The sequence below is a fragment of the Carettochelys insculpta genome, chromosome 19, assembly GCF_033958435.1.
Source record: "Carettochelys insculpta isolate YL-2023 chromosome 19, ASM3395843v1, whole genome shotgun sequence".
Classification (NCBI taxonomy): domain Eukaryota; kingdom Metazoa; phylum Chordata; order Testudines; family Carettochelyidae; genus Carettochelys; species Carettochelys insculpta.
Genome location: NC_134155.1, coordinates 14424240 through 14437802, shown reverse-complemented (window position 1 = coordinate 14437802; position 13563 = coordinate 14424240). Strand labels below are relative to the sequence as shown.

Genomic DNA, 13563 nt, shown 5'->3' with positions numbered 1-13563 from the left:
TAAAAACACAAGAGTTAAGAAAAGTCAGAAATCTTGAATTTACTGTGTTATTTATTCAGCCAAGACTTGTTGCCCTTTCCATCACACTATGTCCTTCAGGCTGTGGTCTAATTCTTCTCTGAGTGACCTCAGCATATTTACCTTAAAATATCACATAGGCAACTCTGGATAATTCACAGAAAATATTCTTGTTGTTTTCTAGTTTTCAGCTTGAGATACCTTTATGCCGTCATAGATGTTACCGCTCCTTATAATCAATGTGTTTCAATAAAGAAGATAACACGAGATATGGTAAAGATACAGAACCATGGAAATGGGCACAAAAATAGATAGGGGCTACGTCTATACTTGTCCCCCAACCTCAAAGGGGGTGTGGTAGTCAGGGTGATGGGAGATTACTAATGAAGTGCTGCGTGAATATGCAGCACTTCATTAGGCAAATTTTCCCCCATAGCAACTTCGAAGCATCAAATTAGAATTTGCCTAATGAAGTGCTGCATGTTCATTGCAGCACTTCATTAGTAATCTCCCATCACCCTGATTACCATGCCCCCTTTGAAGCTGGGGGCAAGTGTAGACATAGCCAGGGAGAGATAAACACAAGGTAAATGAGGCACTATCCCTCTAGTCCCTCATTCAGTAAAGTTGTTGAGAATGAGCCCAATTTGAAACATGTGAATAGTCCCACAGAGTAATCTTCAAAGCTGATTACTGTCATCAAGATTGTTGCCTATGGGCTTTCAATCAGGCCATAAGTATCTTGATCTCACTGAAATTTCAAGTTGTGAAACTCTTTTCGATAAAAAATTGGATTAAATTTTTAATTTTAGTCAACACTCCCCTGTATTTCAAAAAGAGGCTGAAATATCAAAAATTGTTTTATGTTCTGGGTTTTCATAGGGGAAAATAACATAAAACTTCCACATGGAATATTTTTAAACAATAATTTAAAATACTTCATAAAAATGGCTTTTTGACCAGCTCCAATTTATGTAGTTAGGTTTTAGGTAGCAATCTTTAAGAAAGAAGCTGGAGCATTGTTTGTGATAGTGGTTAACCAGCGATGGACACTTATTACTGTTAATTCCATGGAAAAGGTCAACAGTTTCAATGAATTTTCTTCGCTCCTGTCCACAAGTTCTTGTGTGGCTTCTAATGGTGTTTCATGACACTGATCTTAATAATATGAATTATGGAAAGTGAATTTTAAAGCTATGTACATATAAACGAATTGCTTATAGTCACACACCTCAGTAGTCACTCTGGCAGTGCTTTTGTTCCATCAGGGAACAGAAATGATATGACACACCATATCTGACGAACCAGAATTAATCAACATAGCTCATAGAGTTAGAATGAACATACAAAACCATTTGCAGTCAATACACAAAGTTAACAAATGTCATGGAGGGGTGTAATTTTTAATAAATTAAAATGAATAATTTGAATTATAATTATGATAAGTGAATAATTTAAAATGACAAATCTGAGGAAACTGTGATGTGCTCATGGACATTCGAGAAACAGAAAAATAGCCTAAGCACATCAAATAAATTATCCATAATTAATTATTCATTCTGCTGTCTTGCCAAAGTCATTAGTTCTGACTTTGCATTGGTAACTGATCAAGGAATTAATAATACCTAGTTAACCACAGACGCTTCTTGATTGGCAGGACCCTGAATTAGTTAACCTTACATGCACCACTTTAAAGCCCTTGTTTTTGTGGGCATTTGGGAAGAGGTGAGCTGAGGATTTGACTGAGTTTAGTTTCTAGTTTCGGTCTTGGGTAGCTGAAGTGTGGGTATCATGGAACTATTCATTAACTAAAGGCCCAGTTCAGAAAAGTATCTTAGGATTTGAAAATATACGATACTTAAAGATAAGCAAATGCTTAAATAATGTTTTGAATGTGAATACCCAGCAGCCTTCAGCTTCCTGAAAAAAAAAGAGGATGGAGAGAGGCTGTTCACAGTAATGATGGATGGCAGAACAAGGAGCAGTGGTCTCAAATTACAAAGTGAGAAGTGTAGGCTGGATATTAGGAAAAACTATTTCACTAAGGCTGCAGCTACACTAGCAAGATTTTTCGACAAAACTCGCGTTTTGTCAACAAAACTTGCTGCACATCCACACACAAAATGCATTTTGTCAACAGTCTCTCGACAAAACTTGGCACTTCCACCAACAACCTTACGCCTCTCCCATATGAGGAAGGGCACCTTTCTTGACAGAAAAGCTGTGTGGATGCTCCAGGGGTTTGGGGAGGAGTGGGGCTTCTATCAACAGACAGGGCTTCCAGGACACTGGGCAGCCCTGTCTGCTGGGGTTCCCGTGGGCTATTTTGTCAAGAGAGTGGCTGGGCAGTCTGGCCGTTGTGTCACCAGAGTGCATCATGCTTTTGATCCACTTTTCTGGATGGTGTAGTCTGTTGACAGACATTTTGTCAGAAAATCTCTTCCAACAGAAATGTTTGTCGACAGATGCTTCTAGTTTATTTGTAATGGAAGAGGGTGGAGAAGCACTGGCATGTGTTACCTAGAGATGTGGTGGAACCTCCACCCCTGAAGGTTTTTAGGTCCAGGTTTGACAAAGTCCTGGCTGGGATGATTTAGTTGGGGCTGATCCTGCTTTAGGCAAGGGGCTGGACTCAATGACCTCCTGAGGTCTCTTCCAGTCCTAGGATTCTGTGATTCTACACCCAAGCACTTTTCTGAGTGAAGTGTATGGTATTTTTTATATTGAGCTTTGTAGGATTTAAATAATATGTGAAACAAAGAAAGAAAGAGAGAAAGACTATAACATAAATTTGGCTTACCTCTTTAAACTCCTGAATCTGAGTTTGATCAAACATGGAGAATACATTGGAACCGCCTCCTTCTGTCCTCTTCTTTGCCTTTTTTGGAGACTGAAAGAAATATAAAGCTCCAGTACAAAATAAATAATACTTAGAACACGAGTAAGGCAACCATATCAATAACAGAAGGTAACAGGAATTCAAAATTAGTATGAGAAGGTTGTATTAGGTTATATTTTCTCCCAAATTTTTTCACTACTTTGTTGTGCAACAAATATATAAACACAGAAAAATGCTGCTTGCTTACAAAACACAGGGTGCATTTTTACCAAGAATTGTATAGTCATCAGCTTCCTATGGCCTGCATTGTAATGTGATAATCCAGCCTGAATGCGAGGCTGTCCATGGCTCCGTTGCCCTAGCAGCAATGCAGGAAACAAACTTGGATGGAGAGTCAGAAACTGGTCTTTGCTTCCTCCTTGCTTCTTGGGGGCAGTGGTGTATGCCAGCCCATTTGCTGGTGCCAATTACTTTCTCTCAGGGCTGGCTCTGTTATGCCAGCTGGCTGGCTGCTTAGGGGTGAAAGAAGCTAAGATTCTGACCTCTCCCAACAATGTGCAAACCTGTGCAAAAAAAGCACCCTGCCAGCAGCTAGTCCCTTTCCCTCCTCTGCAGGATCTAGCAATGCAAGTAGCCTGCACTGGGGAGGTAAGAAGCCAGGCAGCCAGACTCAAAAATGTCTTACATGAGTCTGTCTACACTGCCTGTGGGAGCGAGTCTTCCAGCTTGGGTAACGTTCACTCGTGAGGCTTATACAAATGTGCTAAAAGTAAAAATGTGTGGACATCGGCTGTCTAGCCTGGCTCACTTCCAGCTGCTGTGTAGGCCTTCTGAGGTCTCTCATACAGAGCTGTGAAGCAAAAAACAGCTCCATAATTGCTGTCATAGACATGCAGTACTGAACCAGTACTGAATAGACAGATCCTTCCAATCACAGATATTATAGTCCCTCTCTTCAGTACTTACATGGCCCTCACTACTCCAGTATCTGTGCGCCTCACAATCATTGATTCACTAGTTCTCATTGCATCTCAGTGAGGCAGGTCAGTGCTATTACCCCTGTTTTATAGATGGAGACAAAGGTCCAGATCCTCAAAGATATTTAGGTGCCTAACTTCTATTGATTTCAATACCTAAAAATCTTCATGGATCAGGGCCTAAATGTCTTACCCAAAGTTGAGAGTATGTCTGTTCAGGGAAAAAGAATCAGTGGGTCTACACAGCAAAATTATTTCAAAATAACTTTACTAGCATCTACACAATGCAACCACTATTTCAAAATAGCGGTTAACATATTTTGAAATAGGTAAACCTCATTCCACAAGGAATAGCTCCTATTTCAAAATATCAATTAATAATGGCTATTTCAAAAGAGGGGCTGTGTAGACAGGGAACAGAGCCTGTTTCAACATAGGGTGTGTTGTGTGTAGACACTATCTCAAAATAGCGCTGAGCTATTTCTAAATGCATTTTGTGTGTAGCAGCGTTATTTCGAAATAAGCTATTCCAGACCAGCTTATTTTGAAATAGTGCTGCTGTGTAGACATACTGTTAGGCTGCGTCTACACTAACAAGTTCTTTCAAAATATTTTTCAAAAGAAGGGGGCTCTTTCATAAGATTCCATGGAGCATCTACACACAAAAAGCATTCTTTCAAAAGTAAATCAAAAGACTGTGGCGCTCCTTTTGAAATCTCTCCTCCTTTCCCATTTCAGGAAGAATTCCCCTTTCAAAAGTTTATTTCAAAAGAAAATGTATGTAGACACTCCGCAAGGCCCTTCTTTCAGAAGATTCTTCTTCATTTCAATCCCTGGCCCATTCTTTCAAAAGAGCAGGAGCTGTGTGTGGACACTCTCTTTTGAAAGAGCAGATCACCCTTTTGATCCACTTTTTTGTGTGTGGACACTCTCTTTCCAAAGAAGTTCTTTCAGAAGAGATCTTCCAGAATAGCTTCTTTTGAAAGATCTCTGTAGTGTAGACGTAGCCTTAACTATGTCTGCATGGAATCCTAAACTTGCAATAAGATATGCAATTTACACAAAGCAAATTGTGTATCTTATTTTGAATTGACTTCAAAATAGGCTATTTCATCATTGGGCTCTGTCTAGACAGCACCTAATGTTGAAATAATGTACTATTTTGAAGCAGCCCTTACTCCTTCTGCAACAAGGAGTACAAGAACGCTGAAATAGTGTGCCCAATTTTTCAGAAAAATATTTTGAAATAATGGGCACGTTTCAAAGATGCAGAGTAGCTATTTCAGGATACTGAGATATCCCAGAATAGCTCTGCCATGTAGACATAGCCTTAGAGTCCAGGTCAGCAGACGCAAGCTAAAAATAGCCTTCTAGATACCAACTTAAAACTCCTACTCTTAGCACAAACCCAAATCTATAGATACAAGCTCTGAGACTCACACTCACAGGAATTTTGCTGTGCAGATGTACCCCCAGGGACTCTGTATAGAACAAAAGGTGACTTTCTCATCTCACTACAATCCAGCAAGATTCAAATGAGGTGCTAGGAATGAGAGCTAGTTGAAGACATTGCTGCAAATATACACAGTCCGGTCAACTTAACTTGCTGTGCAGATTTCAGCATGAGATCCTGGCATGGATCTCATGGTTGCACATTAGATTATGGTATACACTCCATACACACATTGTACTTGTCATCTGGAACACAGCCTTCTGTACGATGGGTAATGCATGAGAAAATGGATTTTCTGGGAAGAAAAACAAAGACAAAATGCCACACAAGAGATGGAAAAATACATAGGTACTGACTCCGTGGGTGCTCCTGGGCTGGAGCACTCAGAGGGAAAAATCAGTGGGTGCGGAGTACCCACCAGCACTCACACTCCCCCTCTGCTTCCCTCCCATCTGCACTGGTGGTCACACTTACTGACTTCTCCCACTCGCTGGCAGCACTTCCAGAGTGCTGCAGACTGATGATTCATGGTGTTCTGGAAGCTTTGGAAGGGAAGAACGGGAAAGGACATACTTGGGTGAGAAGGCAGAGAAGGGGAAGAGATAGGAGCAGAATCTTGGGCCAAGGGGTGAATGGGGCAGGGCAGAGGTGGAGGCCTGGAGGAATGAGTGGAATGGGGGGAGTGGAGGCAGAGCTCGGGTGGGGTCTTGGGAGAAGGAGTGGAGTGGGGATGGGGCCAGAAGTTGTTGCGGGGGGTGTCGAACACCACTTGACAGAAGGGGAAAGTATGGGAAAAGTACTTATGTGAAAAAATGCAAACCAATGTAATGTTTAATTAATGTAGAAATTTTGATTTTGGAAAACAAATCAATTCCCTCCTCCTCCTTGGCCCAGAGTGGATGTTGTTTTGAGCCAAAATGAGCAGATTTCTTTGCAACTTGAAGGGCCTGGTGGACATTTTCACCATTTCTTGTTAGAATGGAAAAAGTATGGACAACACCTCTTACTGACAAGGTGAAAAGAGAGCAGGTGTTAGCACACTAACACCACTCTACAGCAGTACTCTCAGGGCTGGCCTGAGATTTTGGGGAAAGGCCAGGAGTGTGGTTTATTAAGGGCACCTCAAATTTAGCTGATCCATCTGAGGGGGACAATATTTGAGCCACCAATAGTTGTTGTTCTTGTTGCTTTGGGATTGGACTGTGAACAACAAACCATTTCACACAAGCCACTGAACTGTAACTTCCCATCACTGTTTCCAAATTCAAACTGCTGGATCTAAGGCTCAATGAATTATCATCAGTCTGCTGGGATATCCCTCCCAAATCCCCACTTATGGGAAAGGCCCACAGATCCATTTTCAAAGACAGGAATGCCAGGCTAACTCCGAATCATGGGACAATGGGTATATGAGGTATGCTGAGGGGCTAACTTCTATATATGTGACTTCACCCTTGTTGATGATGGCTGTGTCTACACTACCACCTGCCTTGGAAGGAAGGATGGTAAGCAGGGTGTTGTGAGCACTTCATCGGCAGCACTTCGTTAAGCAAATTCCCTCCCTCCTCCCCCACACCCCACTGCAGCAACTTCGAAGTTTAAAACTTCAAAGTACTGGAACACGTCTAGCCGTGGCTCACCCACTGGTATTTGGAAGTGCCAGGTCAACTTCAAAGTCCCTTTACTCCTCAAAATTTTGGAGGGTGGTAGTGTAGACAAGCCCAGTGTAAGTCAAACAACAGCTACAAGACAGCAGAAATGCACCTGAGCTGCAGAGTTTGCACCTGGATTGAAAACTCATGACTGTTCTGCTCTGATTAAACCAGGATTTCATCTGAGGCGTAGCTCTCCAAAACAATTTACTGTCTTTGTTTTACATCACAGCAGCAGATGGGGAAGAAGAATACCTCATTTCTGTTCTTGCATATGCCTGTGATTTGCTTTATAGCCTTTAGCAAATCACATTATCGCTCTGTTGCCTCATTTTCCCCATCTGTACAATGGGGATAATAACTTTACTAAGTTCTTTGAGCTCAGCTGCTGAAAAGTGGTGGATAAGAATGTAAAGAGTTATGAGGGGGTATGAGTTCTTCAGGTTGAGATCTCAAGGCTTCTAACAGAAAAGAGTCTGGTACAACTGTAGCCTGGGTGTATTAATCACCCCAGTGCAAAGAAGACAACAGTTCCTTTAAAAAGGGAAATGCAGAGCCATCACACGTTGCTGGATTCTCTTGCTCAATTGGCTTAGTTTCTAATTAAGGATCTTTTTGTTAATTTTGAGACGTGTTAAATAAAATCAGAATATGAAAAACCCTGACCCTGAGAAAGCCCAGGCTAGCTCAGCACTTGCTGTGTTCTGAGTTTCCCTCACTGAAATTCTTTACATTTCTTCTGCCTGACAGGCCCAGGGCGGCTGAGAGAACAAGGCTAGCCCACTGACAAAGATAGACAGAAACAATGAGTCAGCGTCGCCTCCTTCTCTCTGGGTGCAAGGTAAGACCAGGGATCTGGGGGCCGAGATAGGATGGGAGCAAAAGTGTGTATGTTTGTGTCTGCAGGCAAGTAATTTCTCCTCTGCTTTAGAAGTGACTTACAGCGAGGGGGAGGTAGGGACTGTGTCTGCATCTTTATGTGGTTTTGGAAAAGTCAGGTCCTGCCTATTCTGAAAAACTGCAGAAGTCTGGAGCCATAAAAGGTTTATGACATCAGAGATACTAAGGAAGTGACACACTATTTTAGAGGGGAAGGAATTTTATTCAGACTGTTTAAAAGTCCCTGTTTTCAGTAACAGCTAATTAAGTGAAATGCCTGAGGTGAGGATGGGGAAGGCTATATTTGTTAACGCCTCAGCTCCTTTTAGTTAAGGACTCAGAAACTCCAAATCTACTTCTCTGAATTCTTCAAGGAGTTTTTTAAGCTAAAACAGGGACAAAAAGACATTGTTCCTGATTTTCTAAGGTGAGAAACAAGGACAAAAAATGAACCCTCCAACTTCCTGGATCACCTTTTTTTTTTTTTAAACAATAAAGGACACACAGTCAGTTTCTTTTTCCTTTTGGCAGTCATTGCTGTGCTGCTGTAGTGCATCTGGTGAAGGTGCTGGGGCCCAGCTATCTAAAAGGGTCCAGGGCCCTTGGCCACTGCTACCACAGCAACAGCAGCAGCCAGAGCCCTAGGCCCTCTAAGTCGTCACTGGAGCCCGAGGCAACGTGCACTGGGTGGCATTGAAAGGCTAGCAGGGGTAACCTAGCCCCAAGCCCCACCCCTTCCATCTGAGGCTCCACCCATTCGGGGGGGCCTAGATCCACTCAGCCCTGCCCACTACCCAGAGCCAGGTGAAGTCTATTGGCCACCCTGGAGAGTGCTTTCCCATCTGCACAATTACCCTGCTCTGCCAGAGAGGGAAGCTATTTCACTATAAGGCTGTGTCTGTGGCATGTTTTTTTCAATACTTTTCTCAATGTCCCAAGGCTGAAATAAGTAAAGTCAAAAAATCTCATTCAAACAACCACAGCATTGCAAAAGGAGCATTCACATGGGCCAAAAACATCTGTGCTTTGTTCACACACACATTCCTTTACCACCTGGAAAAGGTGGGGGGTCAGCAAAAGTCGTTCACAGAGCTGGAGCAGTTATATTGAGGGAAAAGTCCTCTTCTCTCAAATTATCCTGCTTAGCTCTGTGAACACTTTGGTGGGGGGGGGGTCAGAAGGAGAGGATTTTTCCAACCCCCACTCCCCGTATAGACAAACCCTAACTTGCCCCTGAGCACTGTAAGTTCAATTGACTTAAGTGGTAGCATAGATGTGCCATTAGACTTCATGACATGAAGGACATCTTGGGAGGGGATTTGCACTAGTGCAAAGTGAGCGTAAGATGTTACTAAGTCAAAATGATGGCATACATTTTTACTTATGTTGTGCTACCGTCAATGGAAACACAAGATGCAAGGCAATTGCGAATCAGATCCATAGCATTTCATATTATGATGCACCTTATGAAGCTGACTGAAGGCTGCAGCTCCCTCTCCATCTATTCCAGTATTATTCACATTCTCTGCATGTTCTCAACCCAAGCCAGAACTTCATATTATGGTACACCTTATGAAGCTGACTGAAGGCTGCAGCTCCCTCTTCATCTATTCCAGTATTATTCACATTCTCTGCATGTTCTCAACCCAAGCCAGAACCACAGAAATGACACAGATCTCCATGATCCAGTTTTGGGGGCATCTGAATCCTGGCTCATAGCCAAATGCCACATTTCAGGTCCATCTTTGCAGGACAAGGCAGAGTCACTGTTGGTTTCATTTGTTTTGCTTAGATTACTTATTTTGTGTCTGCACCAAAGAACCCAGTTGTGGGCATGGCCTGGTCTCCAATATAGGGTTAGGTCAACATAAGCTGCCTTGCATTGACCTAGCTGTGGAAGTATTGTCATTAAACTTGGCTCTCACTGATGTAATCACCTCTCTGCACAGACCAAGAAATACCAGCTCCCGAGGCAATGTAGAGTCATGGTTGTTGTACTTAGGTTCACCCTGGGTCAGTGTAGACAATGCATTGCTTATGCCAACAGATACTGGCTTTCAGAAGCCATCCCACAATGCTCCACTCTGACAATACAATAGATACAAGTGCTCCTGGTGAGGATATGCATGGCCAACAAAAGAGCCAAACTTGTGCATGCACAAGTGACTTAACTACAGTCACTGTATGTCAATGTAAGTTCGGTCAACATAATTTTTTAGCATCTGTCCTTTTCACAAAATTTCAGCGCCAGGTGAGATGCATTCCATCCATCCCAAAGCAGGGCTTGCAAGAAATGATCTACTATAGAAGAGTAGGCAGTGTAAACTACTCTAAGAGCCACAATCTGCATTTCAAGCAGGCAACAATAGAGGCTCCAAGAACTCAGATGAAAACCTGAGTTATTGAAACAGAGAAACACAGGATCTTTTTATGACCCCTTCTATGCTCACATACAACTCCATCCTCATATCCCCTGCACGCTATCTGAGGGTATGTCTATACTTAATGGGGGGGGGTTGGCGCACCACGATCGATCTGGGGACCGATTTTGCTGTGTGCATGAAGACACGGCAAATTTGATCTCTCTGGACTTAGACATCAGCCCTGGTACTCTAGGCTGACACATAGAGCAAGGGACATCAGCACAAGCTTGAAGATCCCTGATCTACACCTAGGGAGAAAGTCAATCCAGATACGTCAATTCTAGCTACACAAATGGCGTGGCTAGAATTGCATATCTGGGATTGACGATGATCCCTAGTGTAGACCAGGTCTTACACACAGTCCCTGCTCCCCTCCACCCTCGCCACAACTGCTTCCATATCCCACAATTCCTTGAACTCCATCCCCCACACATCGCACCAAAAATACTCTCTCTTCTCTTCCCTACAAAATCCCTCACCCCAGCCATCACCCTCTCTCTTTGATAAGCATGCACACTCTCTCTCTCTCTCTCTCACACACACACACACACACACACACACACACACGCCCTCTCTCACACACACACACGCGCGCGCACACACACACAGAGAATCCACTGGCTTCCATCACTCACCCACCGACAAACACACATGCATTGTACTCCATTGTGCCTGTTCAAATTCTGGGATCCCAAATTCACTCTGCAATCCCCTTGTGCTACATAAATGTATAATACTATTTCTCCTCTGGCAAGTATACAAACAAATGGTCTCCTCTCCAGCCTGTAGAAATGCACAGCTCATCACCTCCAACATAAAGTCCCCCCCACACACACGCACACATACAGACACATACAGACACCCATAGGAAAGCCATGGGCCAGATTCCCAGCTGGTGTAATTCAACCTGGCTCTGTAGCAGTCAGTATCATTTAGTACAGGTGGTAAATTCCATCCAGTCTCGCAAGCTACAAAACACGTTTCAAGAGAATATGATCTATTTTGGGGTACAAGATTCCCTTCAGCACACACAATTTGCTACAAGGTGTCTCTGAGCAGAATGAGCACAGGCATGTTGTCTGAATGTGTAAAAGGTCTCTCGCTCTCTTTCTCGTTCTCTCTCATAGAAACATTACAGACACAACTTTACTGAAAATGCTCTGATATTAACTGGTGCCTCAAAATTCTGTCCTGTAACACTTGCCTCTTGTTCGAAAAATTATCTCCCTGAATCCTGCCGTTCTCATTCTCTCTGGTCCTGTATGTCACAGCCTAGTAGCACTGGCTGACTTCTAATTATTTTTTACTGTGGTGCTTTGTCTGCTCTAATCCTTTGAAAGTAGCTTTCCTGAACATCTGAAATATTATGATGCTATAAAACCTCTGTAATATTTATAAATCCCTTAAGACATTATAAAGGGGGGAAAACCCTCCCCACAGAGTTCATCTTGCATAATTACATATACATTTCCCTCTCATTAATAAAAAATCTCTTCCTTATGTGAAGATATTCTCAGCTTTCTTTCATTACAACAATTTTTTTCTTTCCATTTTAAATCTGTTTCATGTCTCCATGAATTGTAAGGTGACTCAGAAGATGCTTTCCCAGAGCAAAAGGCAGAGCAGAAAGAAATATCACAGACAATCTGTAGTAGCAATGACATTTTGGGGGCATGTTTTGCCACATTCTGATGGGCAATTTGGTGTAGTAAAGTCTTGGAATAATTAATCCAAAAGCAGAGAGCATTATAGGAAAGAAGTCTGCTCATCAGAATTGGGTGTGTGGGAGGACGATACCTAAAGACACGAAAAAGAAAAAGTCACAACTCAACACATGTGAACAGATAAATGGTTGGCTTAGGTTCTAGAGAAGTCCATTTAAGGTTGTATCTGAGGTCCTAGCTGAAAAATGGGGAAAATTACACTCTCCTGTAAACTGGTGGTACATATTCACCTGGTTGCTGGTGTACACAGGGATAGCCCATCTTCACTATGTGCGAACTGACGTTCTTGAGCACGGTTTTTTAAATTGTTTTGAATGAGGTTTGGTCCTGTTCAGAACAGTAGTTGGACCACATTCAACTCTTACTTAAAGGGAGCGAGGTTTGAAACATGTTCAACTAATGTTTTCAAAAGAACTCACTCCCCTGTCAATAGGCTCCAAATAGCTCACAAATGCCAGTGGGACATGATACACTCAGAAAGCCTGAAAGGAGGCAAGAGAAAGAGGAAATAAAGAAAAAAAGCTGAAAACCAATAATTAAAGGCACAAGATTCCTTTTCTTCCCTATTGAGACAGAAAAAAATGTCTAGCACTTCAGCCTTTGATTAAATGATGTTTTCATAATTCTAGTGAAATTGCAGAAGGGAATTGCAGAGCCAGATATTAACACTGCATCTTGGACTGAAATTTCGCCTTTGCTCTTTGAAACCACAAAGGCTGGGATAATATTACAGTTATCCAGGCAACAGGTCCCACAGTTATCACACCAGCCCAGGGTCTGACACTGTTCTCCTGGTAAAGTAGCTATGAGAAAAAAGAACAAGAAAAAGAAAGAAAGAAAGAAAGAAAGAAAGAAAGAAAGAAAGAAAGAAAGAAAATTCCTACCATGATATTGCTGTTCCTTCTGCCCCTTCTGTACCAACTGGACAGCCAGCTCACACAATGTCAATTGTTCCTTTATATAGTGTCACCAAGGAGTAAAAATATGCCTGCTCCAAGTTTAGACAATAGATGTAAGATTGGAAAAGTGCAGTAATTGGATCTCAATACCATTCCAAGCATCTGTTCCATGCCGAACTTTTGCTTTCACATAAATACCACAGCAGATAAGTAGATAGGCAGTTGGGAAACAAGTGTACAGTCCTCACAGTGTGCCAGAGCTAAAGGGTTTTCCCAGAGGCTTCTAAATAGTGGCACTCACTAAAAGGGGCTGTAAATTGTTGAGGCCTCATGGAAAGAGGGAAGCACTGAGACACCCTGAGAAAGCACAGGTAACCACCCACAGGCGGAGTGGAACCTGGGATCTCTGGAGCTTGCTGCAAGGGCCTCTACATATTGAGCTAAAAGCCAGCTAGCTCGCAGCTAAGGCTCTAGACAGAGGACACTTATTCTTTTTCTGTGTAAGTGGTCTAGGTGCCACCAGATGGAACAGTAAACCACACCCAGGTGTGTGGGTTACATACAGAAGAAACTAACTGTTATTTATGGCCATAGGAGGACTGCTCAGAACTAGACAGAGAGGCTGGAACAAAACCATTGGCACTCTCCCTCACGATAGCTACAGGGAGACAAAGAATGCCAACCTCAGCCAAATCATGT

The 13563-nt window shown here is 42.6% G+C and overlaps 1 protein-coding gene across 1 annotated transcript in view; it reads right to left on the bottom strand.

The window, feature by feature from the left end:
* Window positions 1-12994, bottom strand: part of MYL10 (myosin light chain 10) — a 31384-nt gene extending 18390 nt beyond the window's left edge. Inside the window, exons 1-2 of the mRNA XM_075014069.1 lie at window positions 12850-12994; window positions 2819-2908 (exon numbers count right to left, since the gene is read on the bottom strand). Coding sequence (XP_074870170.1) covers window positions 2819-2908; window positions 12850-12852 — 93 coding nt within the window. The 5' untranslated portion in view covers window positions 12853-12994. The remainder of the gene's footprint in view (window positions 1-2818; window positions 2909-12849) is intronic.
* Between the last annotated feature and the right edge of the window lie 569 nt (window positions 12995-13563).